The 27,987-nt window shown below is 40.2% G+C and overlaps 1 protein-coding gene across 1 annotated transcript; it reads right to left on the bottom strand.

Annotated features, from left to right (window-relative positions):
- Positions 1–17,640: 17,640 nt before the first annotated feature.
- On the bottom strand, positions 17,641–27,940 carry si:dkey-177p2.6 (uncharacterized protein LOC568712 homolog; the record flags this gene model as incomplete). Its single annotated transcript, XM_057858748.1, has 2 exons — positions 17,641–24,307; positions 27,903–27,940. Coding segments are annotated over 2 exons (651 nt in total), but the record flags the coding sequence as incomplete, so codon positions are not given.
- Positions 27,941–27,987: the final 47 nt, after the last annotated feature.

Genomic DNA, 27,987 nt, shown 5'->3' on the forward strand with positions numbered 1-27,987 from the left:
ATGAAATGCGCTGCAACAACGTCGCTGAAGTGCCTATCTTCGGTCTTCATTACAGTCAAAGCATGCGACTGTCACGCCACAGCATCTCAATTGGGTTCAAGTCTGGACTTTGACTTGCCCACTCCAGAACGTGTATTTTGTGAAGTTCCCACAGTGAGTCGAAATAATGTGCTGTGACCCCGTGGTAGTTATCATTACTGAGGGACGTCCAGTAATCTCCAGTGAGCGCGACTGTGTTTGTCTGCTCCAACGCGTGCTGTACATTGGACTTCTCCGTGAACTTTCCGTTCAAAATGGTTTTCGTTTCCATTTCGTTTCACTCAAACAGCCTGTCTTTCACAGCGAGTGAGGAGGCAAGATCAAGCACATGCGCGGGGCGTGCCTATTGTTTGATTCCGGGTTACAACTTTTTTTCTCACGTTTCAACCAGTGGCCACAGTTGATAAAAACTACAAGTCCAATTGGTGACAATGAATGTTAATCTCGCGATTAAAAAAATGACGCCGTTAAAATTGATTTTCGTTAACGCGTTAATAACGCGCTATTTTTGACAGCAATAATGAAAACATATAAATATTTGGGTGGTTTTCAGTAAAGCAGATACTGAATTTTCATCTGTGTGATTTTTACGAAGATCAGATAACATTTGATGGAGATTTTATGCAGAAATGTGACAAATTCCAAAAGGTTCAGATACTTTTTCATACCACTGTATGTGATCGGTACAACCCTAGTTGGAATCCATTTAAGTTATGTACAGTGGGGCAAATACGGTAAGTATTTAGTCAACCACAATTGTGAAAGTTCTCCTACTTGAAAAGATTAGAGAGGCCTGTAATTGTTGTCAACATGGGTAAACCTCAACCACGATAGACAGAATGTGAAGAAAAAAAACAGAAAATCACATTGTTTGATTTTTAAAGAATTTATTTCCAAATTACAGTGGAAAATAAGTATTTGGTCACCTACAAACAAGCAAGATTTTTGGCTGTCAAAGAGGTCAAACTTCTTCTAACAAGGTTTAACGCGGCTCCACTCGTTACCTGTATTAATGGCACCTGTTTTAACTCATTATCGGTATAAAAGACACCTGTCCACAACCTCCGTCAGTCACACTCCAAACTCCACTATGGCCAAGACCAAAGAGCTGTCGAAGGACACCAGAGACCAAATTGTAGACCTGCACCAGGCTGGGAAGACTGAATCTGCAATAGGTAAAACGCTTGGTGTAAAGAAATCAACTGTGGGAGCAATTATTAGGAAATGGAAGACAAACAAGACCACTGATAATCTCCCTCGATCTGGGGCTCCATGCAAGATCTCACCCCGTGGCGTCAAAATGATAACAAGAACGGTGAGCAAAAATCCCAGAACCACATGTGGGGACCTAGTGAATGACCTACAGTGAGCTGGGACCACAGTAATAAAGGCTACTATCAGTAACACAATGCGCCGCCAGGGACTCAAATCCTGCACTGCCAGACGTGTCCCCCTGCTGAAAAAAAGTGCACGTCCAAGCCCGTCTAAGGTTTGCTAGAGAGCATTTGGATGATCCAGTAGAGGACTGGGAGAAAGTGTTATGGTCAGATGAAACCAAAATAGAACTTTTTGGTAGAAACACATGTTCTCGTGTTTGGAGGAGAAAGAAACACCTTACCCACTGTGAAGCATGGGGGTGGAAACATCATGCTTTGGGGCTGTTTTTCTGCAAAGGGACCAGGACGAGTGAAAGTGAAAGGAAAGAATTAATGGGGCCACGTATCGAGATATTTTGAGTGAAAATCTCCTCCCATCAGCAAGGGCATTGAAGATAAGACGTGGCTGGGTCTTTCAGCATGACAATGATCCCAAACACACAGCCAGGGCAACAAAGGAGTGGCTTCGTAAGAAGCATTTCGAGGTCCTCGAGTGGCCTAGCCAGTCTCCAGATCTCAACCCCATAGAAAATCTGTGGAGGGAGTTGAAAGTCTGTAAAATCTGTGGAGGGAGTTGAAAGTCTGTTGCCCAACGACAGGCCCAAAACATCACTGCTCTAGAGGAGATCTGCATGGTGGAATGGGCCAAAATACCAGCAACAGTGTGTGAAAAGCATGTGAAGAGTTACAGAAAACGTTTGGCCTCCGTTTTTGCCAACAAAGGGTACATAACAAAGTATTAAGATGAACTTTTGGTATTGACCAAATACTTATTTTCCACCATGATCTCCAATTTTTTTTTTTTTTTAAATCAAACAATGTGATTTTCTGTTTTTTTACCCACATTCTGTCTCGCCTGATTGAGGTTTACCCAAGTTGACAATTACAGGCCTCTCTAATATTTTCAAGTGGGAGAACTTGCACAATTAGTGGTTGACTAAATACTTATTTGCCCCACTGTATGCCACAATTGTATACCAAATGTTATTGTGCCCTACATGACCCAAAATGGGACCTTCTGGTCTTTATGTTTTTTTTAACCGGCCAAAAATCGTCACTTGACCTTTAAAAGGTAATAAGTTTGACCATGATGTGAGTTTCGTGCACTCATCCGCTGGGGTTAGAAGTTCACATTCCAAAAAGTTTTCCTCTTAATTCTTTTGGTTCCGTTTCATTTTAATTTTCATTGACTGCTAGGCCACCATTTTGTGACTGGCCAGCTGTGCTGCCTTGGCTACCAGATTGAAACAGCCCCGGTTAATGTCATTTACTGTGACTGAAGCCTCTTGTACATGTTGATTATCTTCACTTGGAATCATTTAGCGACATTCGCAAACATCCACTTGATTGAGTTTCCTACGAAATGCGTCAAGTTCCAGAGGCTGCTGCGTACAGTGTGTAGAAGGCGTTCGATCCGTTTCGGGACTGTAAAGCTGAGGTTCTCGTGAGCGTGGCTATGTATCATAGCTAATACGTTTCATCCATGTGATTCAAAGGCTGCCTCTCATGTGACAGCCAAGCACGCATGAAGTTGAATGGGCCAGAGCGCCTCGTTTAATAACTGTTTCAGTGCCGCTAATGATGATAATGTCCAATCATGTGCCTCTTTTCATCCATGTGCTTTGAATTGAAATAAGTTTGTCATTAGTAAACGTGCAGCCCTATTTGAAGTGGGCTACATGAACGTTCATTCGCTGCTAGCCCTTCCACTTCAAATGGACTGGATGTCTAGCACTGTCATTGGCAGCAATTTATTTTATTTTGTTTGCTCCCAGTCAGTGGCGCCTCCAGAAATTTTTCATAGGGGTGGCCAGATGGGGCCACTTAAAATCTTGGGGTGGCCAAAACTAAAAGCCATAATTTCAGGTTTTCATTATATTATTGTAGTAAAAAGGTCAGGGGAAAACTATCAGAAAGACTTAAGGACACGGCTACTGATATACTTTGGTGTATTGTGTAATATTTGATGTTACTAATGATTTAATGTGCATAGTCCATAACTGTTCAGTCTACATTTTGAGTTCCACAACAATTCTGTTTTATTGAGTTATGTATATATTAGACATAAGGTGCACGTTTAACTAGGGCTGTCAAACGATTAAAATTTTTATTCAAGTTAATCACAGCTTAAAAATTAATTAATCGTAATTAATCGCAATTCAAACCATCTCTGAAATACGCCGTATTTTTCTGTAAATTATTGTTGGAATGGAAAGATAAGACAAGACGGATATATACATTCAACATACTGTACATAAGTACTGTATTTGTTTATTATAACAATAAATCCACAAGATGATAACTTTATTAACATTCTTTCTGTGAAAGGGATCCATGGATAGAAAGACTTGTAATTCTTAAAGGATAAATGTGAGTTTGTATATTGTGACTAAATATTGCCATCTAGTGTATTTTTTGAGCTTTCAGTAAATGATACTGTAGCGACTTAACGGTTCTGCCCAAATGCATGATGGGAAGTGGTACAACCATGACTGTGTGTGGTGGCTACAAATGCTATACTGTATCTTCTCTGCGTTGGGTACACTACAGGGTGTTAAGAAAAAGATCAACTCCTGTCATTCTTCCCCACGTCGCTTCCCACAATGTTTATAGTTGCTGTGGGAGAGATGACAAAGCTCTTGCCAATTAAAACAGGCATGAAAATCTCTCACCTTTCGGCGAAATTCGCCGTTTTGAAGTCAAAAAGGGCGACCTACGTGAATTGCGTAGATCCGAGGAGAAATTCTTTTTGGGAGGAGGGGGTGGGGGGGTCGGGAGGTTTTATTTAATTATTATTATTATCATCATGTGATTAACTTAGTACGTAAACTGAGCACTTAAGAACACAGTCAGCAAATCCTTCTAGATGCTTCGCTGACGAGAACCAATCATCGGCCCAAGTTGCGTTCCATTATTCCAAACGCGCGCACTCCTTACTCGTGTACATGGAGTGTTCGGAGAGCCTTCGGTTGCGTTGCAAAGCAGCGAAAACAAAAAGCAGGCCTTATCCACATCGGGGCAGACCAGAGCGCAGCATACACACTTGCCTGTATTTGCCAGCAGATTGAATTTGGTGAGTAATGGTTTCAATCGTTTTCACGTTTTGCGATATAAAAAAGTTACTGCCATTCGTTGCAGCTTGCGTTGAACACTGCCAGAGCTAGCCAAATCTCCCATGAAAAAAAATAGCTCCCGTTAAATTGGCGTCAAGCTTGTGTATTTAGCGGTAATATAAACGAAGAAACACACTGTTGAGTCAAATTAAGCGGCATTCTCTCGGATGGAGGGGGCGCCTCACATCGCTCCCGTCGTCCGCCGGAGACGCGTTATTTTCGGCTTGGATTTGAGCTGACGGCCGGTGTCGGCACAACAGCGGCCCGACGAGTGGTGGGAATGAGTCCTGCTTCTTAAAGCTTTTCAGAAATACAGGGATCCCTCGTTTTTCGCGGTTAATGGGGACCAGAACCCACCGCAATAAGTGAAAACCGCGAAGTAGCGCCCCAACCCCCCACATTTTTTTGTGCGTGTTCAATGCATTTATTCAGATTTTACATTGGAAAAAAGATACATATATATAAGACATGTTTTTTCACTTTTTTCACCAAAGTATCATTTATAAATGGTTTTCAAGCACTTCAAAATGTAAGAATTATGATAAGTTTTAAACATGTTACTGCCCCACCGAATTATTTTAAAACAAGAATAAAGTAGTTAGAAAATGCTTGGCTTTATTAAAAGCTTCATAGTGAGTCTACTCAAACCCTCTCAGGCTTTGGTAAACGGTGATTGGCACATGTGCAAAGTTTTTCTTTTTATATATATTTTTTTGTTTGAAGCAACTTATTTGATTGAATAATAAAGACACAAATGTCCTAGCCAAAATGTGGCCCAAACGCAAAACATTACTTAAATGGAAAAATTTGTTTCAATCAAGAAAAATAGTTTTCAAATGCTTTTTTTGGTCTCAAATTTATTATTGCAATCAAAAACTTTTTTTTTTTTTTTATTGAAGCTACTTTTTGGGATTAAAAGTATATACTGTATTTTGATTGAAGCAACTTTGTTTTTGATAGAAGTAACTTTGTTTTTTGATTGAATAATAAAAACACAAATCTAACTCCATCGTTATTGAGTGAGAAAGAAATTAAGAAAGCTTTAAAACTAAAAGCCACTGGGGAGTCTGTTTTTTTTTTAAATATTTATATTTCATTACATAGACATGCGTCGTAGGGAAGGGAGATTGAGGAGTTAGATGAGGCTGCTAAAGGCAGTGGATACCTCATCAGCTGGGTGAATAGCAGACCTGGTAAGAACAAGTTTGCAAGGATAGTCGGGTATTAAATCCAATTATAAACACAATTACAATGTTATTTTTCTATAAGATTTTTATGTCATTGCTTTATTAATCATTAGGTGCTAGAGTTGTTAAGTATGGATAATAATGAAATAATAGTTTTAAGAAAACTGTGCTGTTGGTGGCTCAGTGACCATCTGATGTGGTTTGTTCTCAGATGAACAAGTTGAGGAAGGAAGTTTTGATGCAGAGGTTGAAGGAAGAAAAGAGGCAGACTGACTGAGTCACAGCCAGAAAGTGTTGATGACAGTTTTGATTTCTATTCACTGTTGCCCCCTCCCAATTAAAGTATGTCACAGTCGCAGCCAATTATTATCTAAAGCTGGTTAAAATTTAAGTTATGTTGTTTTAAGGTGTATTAAATACTTGTTCATGTGCCCCTTTTGATCTACGAGCACCCGCCCCTCCACCGGTCTCTGCATGGCCCTGCTGAAACACAGTGTGGGTCGACAGAGCTCAATATTTTGTTGGGGTGTACAATACAGTGTACTGGAACATATTTCCTCCACACCCTTCTCACCTTTTTAACCCCTGACCCATTTTCATGCCTGTTAAAAGCACGGCCCCAATGAATGCTTGTATCTATTCCACTCAGCCTCTTATCTCTGTATATAAGTAAAACGGCGCCATTGTAGGCTGTTTGCGGCAATGCGTGAATGAGTCGTACCGCGAATGCGTTTATTGCGATAAATATTTTCACGTGATTGATTTTAAAAAATTAACTACCGCCCGTTAACATGATAAATTTGACAGCCCTACATTTAACAAGACAAAATAACTGCATTCATTTGGGATGAAATGCATAACTGATGCTACAACAATCTAACGATATACTGGCAAGCAGGGTGGCCAGTGGGGTGGCCAACCAATTTATACGGATGGCCACAGCCACCCCTGGCCACCCTGCTGCCAAAATGTATATGATCGGGAAAAATTATCGGGAATGATTGGAATTGAATTGGGAGCAAAAAAAAGCAATCGGATCGGGAAATATCGGGATCGGCAGATACTCAAACTAAAATGATCAGGATCGGATCATAAGCAAAAAAACATGATCGGAACAACCGTAGTGATTATTGTTATATTATTATTATTTTAATTTATATATATTCGTATGATGTACTGATAGCAAAATTCTTGGTTGAAACCGAATATTGTAAACACTTGTCCACGAACTGAAAAATGAAAGGCCAAAAAGTACACGTGCATATAATTCATTATTTATTTTTATTTTTGTAATTTATTTTATTATTTTTCCAGTTAATGCCACTTGCCTTGGCATTGGTTGTACTATCCCGGAGGCTCAAGAAATTGAGTATGAAAGGTTCCGATTCTGAAACCCCATGGGAAGGTGTGTTCCCGGCGGCAGTGACCATTTTGTTGCAAACTCTGAACGCCTCCTGTAGCAGAGGTGCTGGCGTCGTCATAGCATTCTGTTCTGTGGATGTACACACTCGTCACGGCCGATGAAACCTTGATAAATGCACTTTCTTGGAAGTTTAGGACACTCGAAAAATGGGTGTCACGCCTCCAATTGCTAAGCTAAATGAGATCTCGATGTACGTTTATGTGGAACTGTAGTTCACAACAACAACAAAAAACTATTACATTCTCGACAAAACTAGTAACTCTTTTTACAAGGCTATTACAATCTCTCCTACTCCTTAAAATAAGACTGTGTTCTCTTTTACAACAAGTGGAATCGATCGAGAGCCATGTGAGTGGGTCGAGTTCAAGCGTCGAAGAAACCGAGCGAAGTCGCTCTTGGCCTGATTAAACGGCGATTGGCAGGGAGGGGTGGAAATCGCGGGAAAAAAATGTGAGAAAAAGAGGAAGTGGTCATGCTATAAACGTATTGTATTAAACCACAGAAAATGCACATGTATGCTAGAGTGACCGTATTTTGATTTCCAAAAAAGAGGACACTTAGACCGGCCCAAGATACTTGAATTTTACTCGAAGTTCACTCAAAGATGCCTATATCACTTTAATATATTTAAAGTGTGCTCCCTCACTCTGGATGGAAAAATGCAGTTTGACAAAAAAAAAAAAAAAAATGACTTAAAAAAAAGAAATTATATAATGCAGACCCATAGAAATGTTGTCCAGTCAATACACATACACACAGTAGGCTATGTGCCAACTAAACATTTTTATAAATTACTATCACGACAATTGTCCCTGACAAATTGTTATTCCCATTCAATTGGTATTCTCATTCAATGTTCTAGATTGCACACAAACAATAACCGAAGTAAACTGACAAACTATTCAACCAGCATGTTTCCAAACGTAGCAGTTCAAAACTAAGTTTCCCATAATGCCTAGCATGGTTTAGCTTACTGACAGCTAGCTGAGGCAAAAACCAAACTTTGCTAGAAAAGTTTACAATCATCGGCAACACAACGATGCGACACCACATGGGATTTTACAGTCAAAGCTCCGACAGAAGTCAACAGTAGCCATTATTTACGTATTTATCGTTAAAAACTTAACAACTAAGCAGGCGTTGTGGCCAAATCGTCAACCCAGTAGATGGCGGTAATGCCTCATGATAGGGGTAAACTGCCAACAAAAACAAGAAGAACTACTCCATCCCTCCCCTCTAGTAGGAGCCATGACAACTGCTGCCACCCAGCGGCCGGAGGGATTCTCTTCAAACTGGTCCCGTGAAAAATCATAAAAACCGGACATTTTTATGAATTTATAAAACCCGCCCGGACGACGAAGATACTACGTGAAAGTAGGACTTGTCCGGGCAAAAGAGGACGTTTGGTCACCCTAATGTATGCATGTAAATACATTTTCAATTCATCATTCAATTCAATTCATTGGTATGCTATTCACTTGATTAAACTCCAGACTACTCAAGCACGGGCTCAAATGCACTGTATTCGATGTGACGCGGGACATCAATGGAAAGGAACTTCAGAACACGCGTGTTGCAGCGATGAAGCAAATTCATTTTGTTGTTATTCATTTAATAACTACCGCAATTTTCGGACTACAGACCGCTAATTTTTTCATTTATTTTGAGTCCTGCCGTTTATAATCCAGTGTGGCTTATTTGTTGATTTATTTGGGTTAATACAGTATGTAATTTTATTTGACAGCAGCGTCATAAGACCATCATAATTTTGAAACGACACTATCACGGGCAATACTTTATGCTTATGACAGATGTCATTAAGTGTCATCTGGCAAATTCTGTCACTTACTCCATTTATGTCCAGCTCGGATATTTTACATCCATTCGAAAGTTATATAATTTGCCGGATAACACTAAATGACATCTGTTATAAGCATTTATTAGTGCTCATGACCGTATCATGCGATAATTATGATTGTCTAATGATAGTCTTATGGCGCCACTGTCAAATAAAGTGTTACCAGATATCATAACTGGCAATTAATGAAACAACTGGAACAGTAACTGGATAAATAATTATCACAGGATATGAATGTTGATTATTATTTACATCTCTAGCACTGCTATGCATGCTAGGAGGCATGTTGGACAGCAACAGTGTTGACAGCAGGTAGCAGCAGAGGTTGACTGTCTCCCACAAAGGAGCAGTGATGGCAAAATGAAGCTTCTTGAAGCAATGAAGCTTTGCAGCCAATTGGTTAAAAGCGTCATGGTGGTTCTTTTGGTCTTATGACAGTCGTATGAAGCCACCGTCAAATAAAGTGTTACCGGTTAATATCTTTTGGTGTAAATATCCCATAATACAGTGAGGACAGCTGTGGCTTATCTATGAACAAATGTCGTTTTCATGTGAAATTTGGTGGGTGGTGGCTTATGGTCAGGTGTGCGTTATAGTCCGAAAATTACGGTAATATATTTCTTTGATACCTCTAAACTGCTTCCAAACCGCTGACATGTTGGCTGGTGAGCTAGTCGTGTTAGCGAGAAAGCGTGTTTTGAATACATCATCACAAGAGTTCACACTATTCGGTGGTAAATTTCAGTCTGGCATTGGTTGTACAACGACGGAGGCTCGAGAAATTGAGTTTGAAAGGTGCCAATTCTAAAACCTCATAAGAGGGTGCGTTTCCGGCAGCAGTGAGCATTTTGTAGCGAACTCTGAACGCGTTCTACACTGCTGGCCAAAAGTATTGGCACCCTGCAATTTTGTCAGATAATGCTCAATTTCTCCCAGAAAATGATTGCAATTACAAATGCTTTGGTAGTAATATCTTCGTTTATTTTGCTCACAATGAAAAACACAAAAGGGAATGGCGAAAAAATCATTATCATTTCACACAAAACTCAAAAAATGGGCCAGACAAAAGTATTGGCACCCTTTGAAAAATCATGTGATGCTTCTCTAATTTGTGTAATTAGCAACACCTGTTTCATACTTGTGGCACATAACAGGTGGTGGCAATAGCTAAATCACACTCGCAGCTAGTTAAAATGGATTAAAGTTGACTCAACCTCTGTCCTGTGTCCTCATGCGTACCACATTGAGCATGGAGAAAAGAAAGAAGACCAAAGAACTGTCTTAGGACTTGGGAAGCAAAGTTGTGAGGAATCATGGGCAATCTCAAGGCTACAATGCCATCTCCAAAGATGTGAATGTTCCTGTGTCTACTGTGCGCAGTGTCATCAATAAGTGTAAAGCCCACGGCACTGTGGCTAACCTCCCTACATGTGGACGGAAAAGAAAAATTGACGACAGATTTCAACGAAAGATTGTGCGGATGGTGGATGAAGAACCTTGACTAACATCCAAACAAGTTTAAACTGTCCTGCAGTCCAAGGGTACTACAGTGTCAACCCGTACTATCTGTCAGCGTCTGAATGTAAAGGGACTCTATGGTAGGATACCCAGGAAGACAGCACTCACCCTGCCTCTGACCCAGAGACATAGAAAAGCCAGGCTGGAGTTTGCCAAAACTTACCTGAGCAAGCCAAAAACGTTTTGGAAGAATGTTCTCTGGTCAGATGAGACAAAAGTAGAGCTTTTTGGGAAAAGGCATCAACATAGAGATACAGGGAAAAAAACGAGGCCTTCAAAGAAAAGAACATGGTCCCCACAGTCAAACATGGCGGAGGTTCCCTGATGTTTTGGGGTTGCTTTGCTGCCTCTGGCACTGGACTGCTTGACCGTGTGCATTGGCATTATGAAGTCTGAAGACTACCAACAAATTTTGCAGCATAATGTAGGGCCCAGTGTGAGAAAGCTGGGTCTTCCTCAGAGGTCATGGGTCTTCCAGCAGGGCAATGACCCAAAACACACTTCAAAAAGCACTAAAAAATGGTTTCAGAGAAAGCACTGGAGATTTCTAAAGTGGCCAGCAATGAGTCCAGACCTGAATCCCATAGAACACATGTTGAGAGGTCTGAAAAGGCACCCTTCAAATCTAAGAGACCTGGAGCAGTTGGCCAAAGAAGAATGGTCTAAAATTCCAGCAGAGCATTGTAAGAAACTCATTGATGGATACTGGAAGCGGTTGTTCGCAGTTATTTTGTCTAAAGGTTGTGCTACCAAGTATTAGGCTGAGGGTGCCAATACTTTTGTCCGGCCCATTTTGGGAGTTTTGTGTAAAAAGATTATGATTTTTTTTTTCCATTCTCTTTTGTGTTTTTCCATTGCAAGCAAATTAAATGAAGATATTACTACCAAAGCATTTGTGATTTCAATAATTTTCTGGGAGAAATTGAGCATTATCTGACAGAATTGCAGGGGTGCCAATACTCTTGGCCAACAGTGTATAACAGAGGTGCTGGCGTCGTCAAAGCATTCTATTCGGTGGTCGTAGACACGTCACGGCCGATGAAACTTTGATAAATGCGCTTTCTTTGGAAGACAGAAAATGCTATTTTAGCTATTCTCGGCCAGCTTCTAATGTTTTTATTTCATTTACATTACTCTGTAGAAATCTGTTTGCACTTTGGCATTCAGAAGTTTTTCCCAATAAATGTTCATGTTAAAAATGTTTTGACCATGATGGATTTATGAATGCAATAAAAGGAGAAAACATCCAAGGGAGTGAATACTTATGATAGTTACTGTATATTCATATGTGAGCATATCAATTGGCTCATTGCAAAAATAACAGGTGATCAAAATAGCACGAGCATTGAAAACCTGTTCACCCACTGAGTTTTCTGTACATTTGAATGAACACATCACATGATTTTGTAGAGCGAAAAGAACCAAAAAATATTGCAGCAGCATGTGAAAAGTGAAAGGCATCAGTCATAAGATGGCATCTCAAATCAATGTTTGCATGTTCAGGTCACATTCCGGACCTGGACCTGAATCTGCCTCTCCACACTGTCTGGAGGAGCCGCGGAAATCACTTTACGGATTATCAGATAAACAAGGAGCTTTTCTCAGCTTCTGCCAAGAGGATTCCAAAGATGGGGCTATTAAAGCAATCTCGTGAGGGGCAAACGACGCGCTGACTTGCTGCACCAGCATGGTCAAAGCCACGTTGTTAAGTGGCGCCATCTATTTGTCTTATGGAAGGTTGCTGGCTCATTGGCTTTGTGCTGAGTCAGCGCGCTAAACAACCGACCACTCTTTCTCTTTTGCTGCATGCAGTCGACTGATGTGGAAAGAGTAGACTGCGGGTAGACGTTTTATTGGGCCACGCCTGTTACCCCGCCGGCGACTAAGCATGCAGCAACGACGCAGATCGATAGATCTTCAACGGTAGAAAGATAAATGTTGAAGTAAAAGCAGTTGTCATTTCATAAATATGCAGGAGAACTAGTTTTAATGGCCTGCATTCACTTTCAGTTTTAATGAGCAAGATAATTGAAACTCGTTTTGTCTCATATTCTTACAAACAAAAACACTTGAGCTTTAGGAGAAAGCACTGAGCATTTGGGGTTAGGACAGTGCTTCTCACTGCCGCCACTGAAAATGGTATCATTTGCCTATAAACTATTAATATTAGTATACCTCTGCATAATATTTTGTCCTTTTTAATATTAAAGAAACAATATATAGCTCAATTTACAATAAAGTATAGAAAATACTTAAAGTGCATCACTTTGCCTAAATTTAAAAAAAAAAAAAAAAAAGTCACATCCAATCTGTAAAAATACATTCACGGTACATTTTTTGACCATTTAATAGTGAAAAATAAATGTTAATAAAATCAATAAATAATACATTCAAATAACCATTCAACCGTAAAAAAAATTAATGAATTGAACAAAAACAACAGGGTCATTGGACAGTGGGACAGTTTTTATTTTTGCTATTTTGCACTGAGCAACTTGGTATGCCACCTTATATGATCCTAACAGTGCTCGCTGGTTTACTGATGTAATACTGCGAAACAAAGCTGGACGATCGTTGGCAATATTCGGCACGTCTTGGCTGAAAAAAAATCAAGTGGCTTATCAATGTGAGTGGGCTCTAATGTTTATAAGTGACATCTTATTTGATGTGGCTCCTGCTGTCCGTTGCAAACATTTTTAGACACAGACTGGTCTTTTCTCATCTCCCACTGAATTAAAAGTCAAAGCCAAACGCTACATACGCTAAGTCATATTTCCTCGTCTCAGCTCGTCATACCTCCAGTGCTCTTTGCTGTGTGCTCGTTTTGTTCAAAAATACTGCGCACACTTTGAAAATGATATTTTTGCCATACTAGAATAATGTTTCTTCCCCAAGGTCACATGCGCAATGCTCTGCGCCCCCCTAGGGTGGCCCGCCCCACTATTTGAGAAGTACTGGGTTAGGAACAAGTCTGTTTAGGGTCAGGGCTGTCAATATGTCTGCCAACTACCGTAATTTTCGCACTATAAACCGCACTGGACTATAGACCCCAATCACGTGATGTCACAACTCCGCCCCCTGACTGGTGCCGCCATATTGTCCGTCAGCTCATCGTGTTTACATATTACGCTACGTACATTCCTCCCATTACTGCGTGTTTTTCTGCTTGTCTAAGGAATCACCGCCTAGTAAACGAACCCAAAAACCTTCCTGACAATCGTTGACATTGATTAATCAAAAATGGTGAAGGCATGTGTGGCGGTTGGTTGCAGTAACAGAGAAGATAAACGGTCATTTTAGTAGTTGCTGTGTGCCCATTGTTAAAAGGGCAAATCTCGAAAGCAGCACGGTTTGTTTATCTCGGTCCATGATGCGTTTGTGTCGACAGCCGTTAGACAGCGGCGAAAACATCAGTATGATGCCAACATGATCGCAGACATCATCAGACGGAGACTATGAAGCTCGTCGCCATGGTCGCGCAGCAAGAAGGTGAGCGCAACAACAGGTGTTGTGCCGAAAAATAGCCGCCCTGCGTGAAATGTCCCCCCTGACGGGAGCGCCCACACGGAAACAACTTTCTTGTACCGTGAATGTGTATTATTTTACTCTGCTTGAACTAATAAATGTCATACCTGTGTGATTGTCATTGGGGTATGGTCGTGAAAACCTGTAGACTAATGCATTTCTGTTCAAAGATGGTTATGTGGCCCAGTCCACGATTTGTTACTAAAATACAGTACTAATATTTTGTGTAATTTAATTATTTAAAACTGATCTTACAGTCGTAAATACATTACTGTAATGCGTCCATGAAAACATTTCATGTTTTCACGTTAATAAAGTGTAAGAAATAAGCGCTCCCGTCAGGGGGGACATTTCACGCGGAGCAGCTATTTTTGGGCACACACCGGCCTGTTGTCGATCAAGTTTCATTGTACAATCGTGACAACAGTGACGCTCAGCTGCCCAAATGTCGGTTTATATTCGGGCCGGTAACGATTTTGGGTACCCGACTCCTCATCGTGACATAAACTGGAGTATGATTGGAAATTTTGTAGTCTCAGAACGAGCTCTGATGCACGGGACGGGATCGGACGGGAGGAAACATCGGTTTGGCCATCAAATATGGATCTGGCGACTGAATCCACCGAAGCTTTTCCAAATAACGGCTTTTATGCAACTAATCCAATGAGTTTACAGCGTCTGAAAGCACAGGGGCTGCCTTAATTTGCAAGTGAATCCACCTTTAGAAACTACGATCATTGACAATACGGACACACAATGACAGACAATATGGCAGCACAATACAGCGATCACGTGATTGTGTGACGTTGGTGATTGGGGTCTATAAGCCGCAGCTGTCTTCAGTCTATTATACAGTAAGTGTTTGTCATAAGACCAAATGAACCACTATGAAGCTTTGAACCAATTGGCTGCAAAACTTTATTGCTTCAAGAAGCTTCATTTGGCCATAACTGCTCCTTTGGGGGAGACATTTAACCTCTGCTGCCACCTGCTGTCAATACTGTTGTTGTCCAACATGTCTCCTAGCATGCATTGCAGCGCTACAGATGTAAATAACAATCAAAATTCATGTTCTGTGCTAAATAGTTCTTCAGTTACTTTTCCAGTTGTTTCATTAATTGCTAGTTATGTTATTTGGTAACACTTTATTTGACAGTGGTACCAAAAGACTGTCATTAGTAGAGGCGTGCGAAATTTCCGATTCTTAGATTATTCGCGATTCGGCCGTGGAAGATTCGAGAACAATTCACAAATATCCAAATTCCGATTATTGAATTATACCAGGTAAAGCGGAAGTAAAACACAGTCAGCGCAGTCTTTGGGACGCAATGAGGAACGGACCGAGAGTAAATATCATTTTAAAGTCATGCCGCTAAGTAAAAAAACAATCATACCTGACTGCAGCTGACAGCCGCTACAAACAACGCCCAGTTGCTAGTTGCTACAAACATACAGCTACAGTAGATATCATATATATGTAGAACTAGATGCAAAATGACAGACGACGTCAGTGTTAGAACATGTATTATTGAACAGAGATGCGAAATGACAGACTTACCGGCGTAAGTAAACAGCCGCCATCTTAAAGCAGTAGACCTCTCTAGAAGGCTCTGTTGTAGCGAACCTAATTAACTTTTTATCTAAAATACTCCTAAATCGGCAGAATCTTGTCTTGAATCTATCTTTAAATGATAGTTTTAAAACTTTGACAAAAGTAGACAGAAGGGAAATTATGGAATAACGGGAGCAATTTTAACAACTGTAACAGTTGATTCACAACATTAAATTAATTGAATGTAGTTTAAAGCTGCTGATACAGAATGGGACTGGAGTTTTTTATTTATTGTTATTTTTGTATATTTGTTTACTGTTATATGTTAACTTCATGCTGAAATAGTAGTTTGGTTTAGCCTCGGAGGATTTTTGAACAATTTTGGAACTACTGTACAAAACATTAAAAAAAAAAAAAAAAAAAGGAGGGGGGTGCATCAGTAATCGTTTTATAATCGAATCAGAGCCTCTGAATCGTAATCGAATCATTAGGTGCCCAAAGATTCCCAGCTCTAGTCATTAGGCAATCATAATTATGACATGACACTGTCATGAGCATTAATGAATGCTTATATCAGATGTAATTTGGTGTTATCCAGCAAATTATATCACTTTTGAATGGATGTAAAAGATCGGAGCTGGACATGGTTAGTGACATAATTTGCCAGATGACACTTAATGACATCTATCATAAGCAATCAGTAATGCCCATGATAGTGTCATGTCATAATTATGACGGTGTTATGACAGTTTTATGACGCCGCTTCCAAATAAAGTGTTACCTATTTAGCCAAATAAATCAACAAATAGGCTGCACTGGATTATAAATCGCAGGATTAAAAATGAAGGAAAACATAGTGGCTTTTTGTCCAAAAATTACCGTACTACTGCCACAATTCGTCGTCAAATAATGGATTAGCAAAAGAATCGACAACTAACGTATTGGCCCGAATATAAGATGGCCCTGATTATAAGACAACCCCCTCTTTTTCAAGACTCAAGTTTGAAAAAAGACACCGTCTTATATTCGGGCCAATCCGGTATTTTGATAATCGATAAATCATTTAGAGCAGTGGTCTCCAACCTTTTTTGCACTACGGACTGGTGTGACATGGGACTTTTTTTTCACCAACTGCAATGTGTGGCACAAAATTATAGTGACAGTAACAAAAAAATGACAGTTAAGCGATAGTTATGAGGTAGATATCAGTGACTTATTTACAGACACCACTTATTCATTGTGACGTAATTTGTTTAAAAGTTTAAAATATGCGAATGAATAATTTTTTAAAGTTTTTTTTTTTTTTTAAACGAAATATTAGACATCGATTAAGGATTCTGAGCTAAAAATGACAGACATTTTGAAAGATATCTGGGTTGAAACAATAACGGTTGCGTGACGTCTGTAAATGGGGGTTTCCAGGGTAAAACCTCCAAATTAAAAATTGTTTGGGGGCTTAATGCGCCATGGATCTGCTATGGCAGCATATAGACGTATTGTTCTTTCAAACATAACAATTCTTTTGGCTTAAAACATAGCAGTTTATTTTGAAGATATATATAATTTTTTTTTTTTCATTAGCTGACATTTACGGCTCTAGACGTCCTATCCATTTGGGGTGGGAGGGCTGACAGCAATCATTCGCAATGGCACTGACAGATGAGCTTTCACGGTTAGTTCTTTCAGTTCAAATAAATAAAATAAAAATTCAACTAATCATCAATTGATTTTTTTTTTTGGTAATTATTATTGGATAGAAAAACAAGACAAAAATTGTATTTTTTTTTTATTTTTTTTTTAAGAGGCACTCTACTCAGTTTCCAGTATTTTGAACTGTTTCGTGCATAAGAAATGAAAGCGTTCCCTTGAAGTGTGTTATTATCCAAGTGTTTTTTAAATTTCGCCGTTTTTATACTTGTGATTTTTTTGCCACCTAACCAACTGCGCATGCGCTGAAGAAAAATCAATTCATGCCATGTGCCGGCGTTGCAGCTGTTTAACCACTAGAGGGAGACCTTCACCTTTCGTGTCCTTGCCAGTATGTGCATAGCGCGTTGGTGTCACATGGCCTTTATCGATGCCTCGCCCACTCAGGAGGACACGGGAGACAGGAAGTGCCTTGCGTGCCTGAGTGGTACCAGTAATATTGATTACATTCATTATTACTAATAATGTGGGGTTTTATTTTGCCCTTTCTGAGAACAATAAAACAAGATTTCGTCAATTACATTGTGAAGTAAAAGAAGACAATTGTCATTTTTGTAGTTTATCTATTGGTGAATAGAACATATAAAATATTCAACAAAAAATACAATATAATATTATTATGAATCAAAATCAACAAATGCAAATTCATTTACATTTATATAGAATATAAAGATTTGTCTGCACAATGTACAGCCTTTGTGCTTATATAACCCTCAAAACACACACACACATAAATAACACAGCAGCATTCTTTCTGCTTCTAGTTAAATTAAATTAAATATAATATTTGACTGGTCAGCCTGTGTTTTTCAACGCAGAAAAGAAAGGCTGAATAGAAAGAAAACAAGTCACCAGAGTACGTCTCACGCCATTGGCTGAGCAGTCCCAGTCTCGGGCAAAACAAGATCAAACTCCTCCCACTTGACGAGTGACGTAAGCCATGCATCCTCAACCCGCCCCACCCCCTCCTTCAGCTACTAGCTTGTCAGGAAATAGGAAGCCGGAGCACACAAGAAGGGCTAAAATCTATAGTGTGAAAAAAAACAACAGTTAATAAATATACATATATGTATACACATATATAAACGACAATAAAAAATACTGAAATAAAATAAATTGGAAAAACTGAACGAATTAGGCAATTTTTCAATTAAAAAAATAATACAATTCAAACAAGCAATAATGACCCACAAAAAAAAAATGAAATAAAATACATGAATGTGATTTCTTTTTTTTTTTTTTTTTTTCAAGAAAATTAGGGGGAAATAATAAAATAAAAAGGGCTGCAGTCAGCTGTTTAATTAAAAGGAAAAGGAAAAAAATCAATGATAAAAAACATTTTAGAAAGTCGAATAAAATAAATCAACACATTTTCCAAAAATTTAAAAGAAGGGCTGCAGCCAACCATTGATTAAATATATATGAATAATATTTAAAGGATCCACAGATAGAAAGACTTGTAGTTCTTAAAAGATAATCGTCATTGTGAGTTAAAATAATTTGATATTGAAACCCCTCAATGTTTTCGTTTTTATACAATTTATAAAATAATTTTAACTTCTAGGTCGCCATTGTTATTGACATCACATGGTTAAGCTGCCGAGCTTCCAGAGTATAACTCTAGCGCAGTGGTTCTTAACCTGGGTTCGATGAGTCAGTCTAAGGTGTTCGGTGAGGGTTAAGACACGCAGGGCCCTGTTTTTGGATGCTGACTAAATCTAGGCAAAGTGGCATTTTAGACCAGGTTTTGGACTGGTTAGTCCCCAATTCTTTACTCCAATTCTTTCAACTGCTAGTCCTCTATCTGACGGGAGGAGGAACGGGTTTTCTCAGTAGAAGGTTGACTCTCACTTGGTATTAGAAAGTACAACAGATCTACGGGTAACGTGCATTGCGTTGACATAAAAAAAAAAAAACATTTGCGTCAGATTTTACGCCGTGAAAATAGTGAGGCAAGGATGTGATAAAATAAGAATGTCGACATGAAAACAAAAATAGAAACAGTCTGAAATGAAGCTTGCATAATTTCATTTTCCTATGGGAAAAGCAAATCAAAAAGCAAAATTATTTGCTGTAAATTAACGCTATTTATTGGATTTGTGGGAAGATTCATGTTTATTCTAAACCCTATTCCTCCAAATATGAATGCAAAATTCTAAGATATGCGCATTGGGCTAGTCAGATGCTGCAGGCATAAAGATAAAAACATTTTGGCCTGTTTGAAAACATGCTGTCTAAATATGAATAAATTTGAATGGAAATTCACTTGGGTTTTAGCTTGCTAGCTTAGATAAATCAATTTTGAATCTGAAAAAAAAAAAAAAATCTAATTCCAAAGGGTTCGGTTCATGCACGTGTGAAACTCATGGGGTTCGGTACCATTAGCAAGGTTAAGAACCACTGCTCTAGCGACATAAACATGTCATCTATTCAACCCTTTCAATTTGAACCTGAGAGGAACATTGACGAGCATGACACCACTGTCGATATTTCACAAAACGAGCTGTAAAAGCAAAATGAACAGGTAAGACGGGATGAGACGAGAGTAGGAAAAAAAACGGTCTTCTGCCTGAATGTGCTAAACCCGGCGAATCGTTCTACGAGAGATGAATTTGAAGCTTACAGCTTGTTTTGTTTAGATGCATACAGATAGAACATACTCAAGATGCCTTAAAAAAATACTTAAACATAGTAATATCAAATAAGGTTGGTTTGAATACGCTAATGTGGTCAAAAGATCAACAATCTGATTTAGAGCTACCACAAGAAAACACAATTCTTAGAAGAATGAGAGGGAAACACACGCATAAATATTTTGAGGCAAAGAAAAGGTCATAAAAGTCTAAATAAAAACACGAATAGTAAGTACTCGCCGCTTTTAACCAATTTACGCATGTGCTGGATGTCTCGCCGCGTAGAAGGAATTGCACTAACCCAGTAGTGTTCGTCTAGTGACAGTGACAAACTACGTCATCACCCCGAGCATCCATTGTGCGCCTAAAACATGGCGCCCTCCGTAGGTCAAAACACGTACTAAATATTGAGATTTTTAAATCAATGGCAATACATTATGTGAATCTAATAACATATTTTAGTCAAAGAGAATAACGGTGGCTTATTAGAGCTTATAAGTAGAGATGTCCCAAACGATCGGGATCGGGTCCGATCACGTCATTTTCAAAGTATCGGAATCGGCAAAAAAAATATCGGCCATGCCTTTTTTTTAAATATATATTTATTTTTTAATTAAATTGTTTTCTAATTGTATTTAACGTTACAGACATAATATGTTACACTCATCCAGAGTCTTTAGTTTAGGCTTAAGGTAGGGTTATCAAATTTATCCCGATTACAGCGGTAATTAATTTTTAAAAAAAATGTATCACGTTAAAATATTTAATGCAATTAATGCATGCGTTGCACGACCCACCCACGCATTGTCGTGCTCAATCTGTAGTGGCGCCGTTTTACCTATATAGAGAGATAAAAGGCAGGATGAAAATGAGTAGAGTGAATTTTGGCAGCCTTTGGAGCCTTTTTTTAATTGGCTAAAGCCTTACAGTCCCTCTCCCTACGATTAGAAATATCATGGGAAGCAATGTGGGGAAGCAAGGTAGCATTTGATCTTTTTCTTACCACCTTATGTTATTTCCCAATGCAGAGAAGATATATCAATTGGTAGCACTACGCACAGTCATGGTTCCACTTCCCATCATGCATTTGGGCAGAACAGTTAAATGGCTACAGTATCATTTACTGAAAGCTCAAAAAAATACACTAGATGGCAATATTTAGTCACAATATACAAAGTCACATTTATCTTTTAAGAATTACAAGTCTTTCTATCCGTGGATCCCTCTCACAGAAAGAATGTTAATAATGTAATTGCCATCTTGAGGATTTATTGTCATAATAAACAAATACAGTACTTATGTACTGTATGTTGAATGTATATATTCGTCCGAGTTTTATTCATTTTTTTCTTGATGCATTGCCAAAATGTATATGATCGGGAAAAATTATCGGGAATGATTGGAATTGAATCGGGAGCAATAAAAAAGCAATCGGATCGGGAAATATCGGGATCGGCAGATACTCAAACTAAAACGATCGGGATCGGATCGGGAGCAAAAAAAACATGATCGGAACAACCGTACTTATAAGTCTTTAAATCCGAGGTTCTCTTTAAGATGAATGAATTAAAAGAACAAAAAATGTAAAATTAAAGAAGCAGGCTGTGGTGGGGGTGCTTGTGTGCTGAAGTCAGTGACTCTCAAAACGCCTCAGGCCATGTCCACATGAATGCAGATATTGTTAAAAAGGGAGGTTTTCTATTTGGGCCTTTGGTCCTCTGGAAAGATTTTTTTCCGTCCATATAAAGCATCTTTTGGAAGACTTACAAAAGTGTGCGTAGAAAAAAATGCGTAAACATATTTCGCTGTACCACAACATACGACATTTAGCAAGTTTTGGGTAGCTTTGGACAGACCACGACGCAGTCCTGTGTACAAATTTAGCTTCAGGCGTCGAATTCAGAACAGAACTCAAAAACTTAAGACCTGTGTACTTATTTGGTCTTTAGTTTCAGTGCCATTGACGACGTCTATCACCGTCAATGACAGCGAATTTCACATGTGAATGTCATATAAATGACTGAAGACCAGTCCAGACTATACCACGTTTCTCTCGTGTTAGACATTGCGCTAACGAGAAAAAACAGATGACATATAAGGCTGCGTACGTTTTTTTTTCCAGCTTTCCCATTGGTTGAAAATTCAAAATTTTAGAATGCGTGGACGTGGCCAGAGACGCACAACCAGTAAGGCACCGAGTTGAACTGTGACAGGCGAGATTTGGCCCACGCGTGTAAAAGCTAGGAACTTAACAACAGGAGGTCGAAAAGGACCACAAAAGTTTCACACTGAAGCTTTTCCGTGTAGAAAATGACAATTGGGATACGCTAGTAAAATAGCCCTAGGTGGTCTCAAGATGGGAACGCTCTGAAAAAACGATTCAAATCTGAAGCTTGTGGTCACTTTTCATGCATAAAAATGGGAGGAGAGAACAATTGCAAAAGAGGCTTGTGGTTGAAGAGTTCAGGTGAATAAATATTGAAATACGCGGCGCCGCTAGGACGATGTGGAGTCCGTAATAAAATCCAAAAGTTGGTCGTCACGGCCGCTTCAGTCTTAAAGTCATTCAATTCCGCATGTAGACATAAACTGCCAGTTCTGCATTAGGACAGTAACCCATTTTTTTAAAAAAAAGCCAGTGTTAATAGTGTGAAAAAAGCTAATTTTGGCGAATGTAGAATCTTGAGGGTTCTGACTTGCAAAACGGAGTGTGACGTTATATCTATATCTGTGTCAAATCATACTACTAAAGTCATAACTTGCCTTTTGGCAGGGAATGCCGTATTGCTTTGATTGCATTTCAACCGGACTCATTGACTGCCATTGACGGTGATAGACGTCAAATTTATTTGAACAGGGATGGTTGGAATTGAACGTTTCAGTATTTATGACCGCTTTGACTCACCGTAGATGAGACTAGGATGGAATTTGAGTAAATTCAGTGAAATGGACAACTACCGAACCTTTGTGACCCTCTTTTTAAATATGAAAAGCCTGCTGGTGATTCAGCAAAATTAACAATAAAAATATTTTCAGTTATTTTCCGATTTTGTATTTTATTTTAAAAATTGAAAAATAATAAAACAATAATAAATTAAAACTTAAAGAGGGCCCTTACTGTTTGTTTTTCATTTTGTAAGTTTAAAAATAATAAGGAAATATAACATTTCAAAAGTGAAAAACAATAATAAAAAAAGCTTGTGATTCAACAAAAAAAAAATTTAAACAAAATATTTAGTGCTATTTTCCTTATTAATTTTATATACAATATTGTAAAATAACAAAATAATAAAAAAGAGAACCTTTACTGTTTATTTTTCTAAAAATGATAATAATAATTTATAAAATTTAAATAAATAAAACTAGAAGAATATCTACTATTGAGAATCTCAGAATTTCTAAACTATCAACTGTCAAAGCTCTCTAAAGCTATCAAAGCTGTCAATTCATTTGATATTTGATTAGCTGTTAATCAATTCATCCGTAAAATAAAAGGTTATGATCATGTTTAAGGGCCATATACGGTGATAGACATCCAATGTCTGTCGCTATCAATGGCAGCCAATGTTAGCTTATGAAATAACATTACAGATGTTAGAACAGTATAGGAAGGTTTTTGATGTGTTTCCTGAGTTTGAGTAAGTGGTGAAAGGGCGACATTATTGTGTGCTCAATGTAAAAACAGTTCATTTTTAAAGCAACTCTAGTTCGTCTGTAGCAGCCAGTGAGTTGACTAGCAGGACTTTTTTGTTTTTCTGATGCATCAGGACTTGACCAAGATCTCCATGATGTGGTCCAGCTCGTTCATGTCCATCGCACAGGACTGGCGACCCGAAGCGGGGCTTTTTTCATCCTGGTCCGCCCAGACGGACATGCCCAAGGGCCATAGAGTCCACCCCGCGGAAAAGTCCGAGCTTTCGTACATGGACGTGTCGATGTCCTCGAAAATGTCGTCCGGCGCCAGGTCGGCCAGGTAACTCACGGCGTTGACCGCGTCGCTAAAGGCCCCGAAAAAGGCCTCCTGCACCAAGGTTTCCGGTCTGGCCGCACTTTCCGGGCCAGCCTCTTCGCAACCTGGACACGTGAGGTCGTTGCTCAGAAGAGGCGAGTCAGGCGGCCCGCGCGGGTTCTCGTCCCGCATGTCGTGGCGGATCTGGCGCAGCGTGTTGATGAGTAGCACAGAGCGGCGCAGGCTGAGCTCGGCACCGCTCCGGGAGCTACGCAGCTTCTCCAGTCCGAGGCCCAGCACGCGCTGACGCACGTCGCCGGCCCACGACGACTCTGCGGCGTCCTCGCACCGTCGCTTCTCATCGCCGGCCATGGCCGGCAGCTCCACACGGCTCCGCTTTCGCTTCACGCCGCGACCCAACATGGACCTGCGGGAAACCACATTTTTTTTAACTGATATTTTCCTGAAGGCCTTTAAAAAAACTACAATAATCTGCGTGTAGAAGTGTGGGGTTTTTTTGTTTTGCATGTATGAGTTTTTCTGTTTTTGTTTGTTTTAGGGGGTTTGTCCTCTTATATATTAATGTCACATAGTTTGCAAGTTTGATTCCATTGTTCAGGAATGTATGTTCAATTTAACTGGGGACTGGAAAACAATAAAAAACAAATTTAAAAAAAAAAACTCTCTGTCCCCAAGAGTCAGAGTAGTAGTCTCCTTACTGGCACAATGCCATGTGACTTTAAGCATGCAGTAGTAGAACCTTTATTGAAGAAAAGAGGCCTAGACTCCACCCTCTGTTCAAATTTTAGGCCCATTTCTCATCTTCCATATATTTCTAAAATACTAGAAAAGGTTATCTATAGTCAGCTGCTACCATTCCTTGAAGAAAACCAGATTTCGGAACCATTCCAGCCTGGTTTTAAATCCCTCCACAGCACTGAGTCGGCACTTTTAAAAGTATCAAATGATATACTTCTGGCAACAGACTCTGGCAAGTTTGTTGTTTTAGTTCTTTTAGATTTATCTGCAGCATTTGATACCGTAGACCATGAGATTTTAATTTCTCGTCTTGAACACAGTGTGGGTATTCAAGGTGTCGCTCTTGAATGGTTTAAGTCTTACCTAAATGAACGGAATTTTTGTGTGAAAATGGGCAATTTTCATGTCCAAAGGCATCGCTTCCACACGGGGTTCCCCTGGGATCTGTTCTCGGCCCTCTTTTATTTTCCCTTTATTTATTGCCTCTTGGTTCTGTTTTTAGGAAACATGGTGTTTTATTTCATTTGTATGCTGATGACTGTCAGATCTATTTTCCAGTGGCACCAAAATGGCACTTTCTGTCAACTTATTGAATGCCTCAACGATATAAAGTCATGGCTCTTATGTAATTTTTTAAGTTTGAATGACAGCAAGTCTGAAGTCATGGTGTTCAAACCAAGTAGCCAGGCCTCCCTGAATGTAGACCTCGGTTCATTGTCTGCGTTTCTTAAGAATTATGTCAAAAATTTGACTCTGATTTCAAATTTGAGAAGCAGATTTCTTGTGTTGTACTGGACTGTTTTTATCAGCTTCACCAGATTGCTAAGGTGAAATCTATTGTTTCACGCTCTGATATGGAAAAATTGATTCATGCTTTTGTCATAACTCGGCTGGATTACGGTAATTCTTTGAATGCAGGTGTCGGTCAGGCGGCACTGGCCCGTCTGCAACTTGTAAAAAACTCTGCTGCTCGACTCCTAACTAGAACCCGCAGGCGCGAACATATCACCCCAATTTTAGCATCTCTTCACTGGCTCCCGGTACATTACCAAATACATTTTAAGATATTATTATTTGTTTTTAAATGTTTGAATAATCTTGCGCCGCCATATCTGCCAGAACTGCTTCAGCCTTACAGTCCAACCAGAACCCTTAGATCAGCTGACCACCTGCTTCTAGTAGTCCCAAGATCAAGGCTGAAGCTTAGGGGTGACCGTGCATTTGCGGTGATGGCGCCCAGGCTGTGGAACCAATTACCACTTACTATTAGACAGGCCCCCTCACTTACGGATTTTAAATCATGCCTTAAAACATTTTATTTTTCTTCAGCTTTTAATGTGCAATGACAGTTTATGACCTCGTCTTTTATTTATTTTATTTTATGTGTTTGTTTTATCTTTCAAAGTTTACTTATTTTGCTGTGTTATGTTATGCTATGTAAAGCACTTTGGTCTCCTTGGCGGATTTTTAAATGTGCTATACAAATAAAGTTGATTGATTGAGTGATTGATTGATTGATTGAAGGGGCCCGGCCGGGCACAGCCCGAAAAGGCAACATGGGTTCCCCTTCCCATGGGCTCACCACCTGTGGGATGGGCCAAAGGGGTCGGGTGCGTAGAGAGTTGGGCGGCAGCCAAAAGCGGGGGCCTTGGCAGTCCGACCCCCAGCTGCAGAAGCTAACTCTGGGGACATGGAATGTTACCTCTCTTGCAGGGAAGGAGCCCGAGCTGGTGTGTGAGGCAGAGAAGTTCCGACTAGATATAGTCAGACTCTCCTCCACACACAGATTGGGTTCTTGTACCAATCCTCTCGATAGGGGTTGGACTCTCTTCCACTCTGGAGTTGCCTACAATGAGAGATGCCGAGCAGGTGTGGGCATACTTATTGCCCCCCGGCTTGGTGCCTGTACGTTGGGGTTTACCCAGGTAGACAAGAGGGTAGCCTCCCTCAGCCTTCGGGCGGGGGGGCTGTTTCTGACTGTTGTTTGTGCCTATGCACCGAAAAGAAGTTCAGAGTACCCACCCTTTTTGGAGTCCTTGGAGGGTGTGCTGGAGAGCGCCCCCTCTGGGGACTCCCTCGTTCTTCTGGGGGACTTCAACGCTCACGTGGGCAATGACAGTGAGACCTGGAGAGGCCTGATTGCGAGGAACGGACCCCCCGATCAGAACCCGAGTGGTGTTCTGTTATTGGACTTCTGTGCTCGCACCGGTTTGTCCATAACAAATACCATGTTCAAGCATAGGGGTGTCCATATGTGCACTTGGCACCAGGACACCCTTGGCCGCAGTTCGATGATCGACTTTGTAATCGTGTCATCGGACTTGCGGTTGCATGTTTTTGGCGCTCGGTTGAAGAGAGGGGCAGAACTGTCAACTGATCACCACCTGGTGGTGTGTGGCCTCAAGGTAGTTGGTGCCTGTCGTGGCGGCAATCCCCTAACCCGCTGGTGTCCAGGATGCCGTCAAGCTGAAGAAGGAGGCCTACCGGGCCATTTTGGCCTGTAGGACTCCGGAGGCAGCTGACAGGTACCGGCTGGCCAAGCGGACTGCAGCTTCGGCGGTTGCTGAGGCAAATAAACCCCACCTCCACATGGTGTCAACTGGAAATACACCTAGTTAACGATAGCACCAACATATTCATAGTTAGTGTAGGTGTTCAATGCATTTCTTGTTGTTGTTTGTGCTTCTGTCTCTCTCTCCTTCTTTTCTTCTGTTCCCCCATAACCGCTTCCTGTTCGCTGTTTTCTTCTAATAGACAAGGTATGTTGAATGATCGCAATGGGAGTATGTGATACTCCCATGTGATACATTAAAACTGTTCAGACCAATCGGACACTCAGATGTACATTCTCCGTGTCAAGCAGCTGAAAAGGTTAGAAAGAAAGAAAAAAAATCTTTGAAGACATCACGGCCAGAAACACAACTACCAGGACAAAAACTAGTTTATCACTTCTACAGGTAGTCCACCTCGTTTATGTAATATCAAATTAGTTCCATAGTAATACTGTTTTTCACGTCATGACTCACTGCTGTTCGTAGGAGATGACTCGTCCAGATAGGACGCCGGCTCGTGAGTGACAACTGACAGGTAGATAGAAGTTCTAACCATGCACACGTGCATGGGATCACAGCAAGTCCAGATGAAGCCCCCTCCCGAGTCCCTAAGTCTACACAGTTTCAATGATAAAACGTCACGTCGTTCCGGACTCCCGGTCCCGCTCGTGAGTTTCAAAGTTCCGAATAAAGCCAACGGAGTCGACCCACCTTTCGTGTCCTCGGCCTGCGTCATGGGTGGCCACAATCAACCGTTAAGTCCACAGGGTCGCGCCACCGAACGTCGCCGTCGAGC

The sequence above is a fragment of the Corythoichthys intestinalis genome, chromosome 15, assembly GCF_030265065.1.
Source record: "Corythoichthys intestinalis isolate RoL2023-P3 chromosome 15, ASM3026506v1, whole genome shotgun sequence".
NCBI lineage: Eukaryota > Metazoa > Chordata > Actinopteri > Syngnathiformes > Syngnathidae > Corythoichthys > Corythoichthys intestinalis.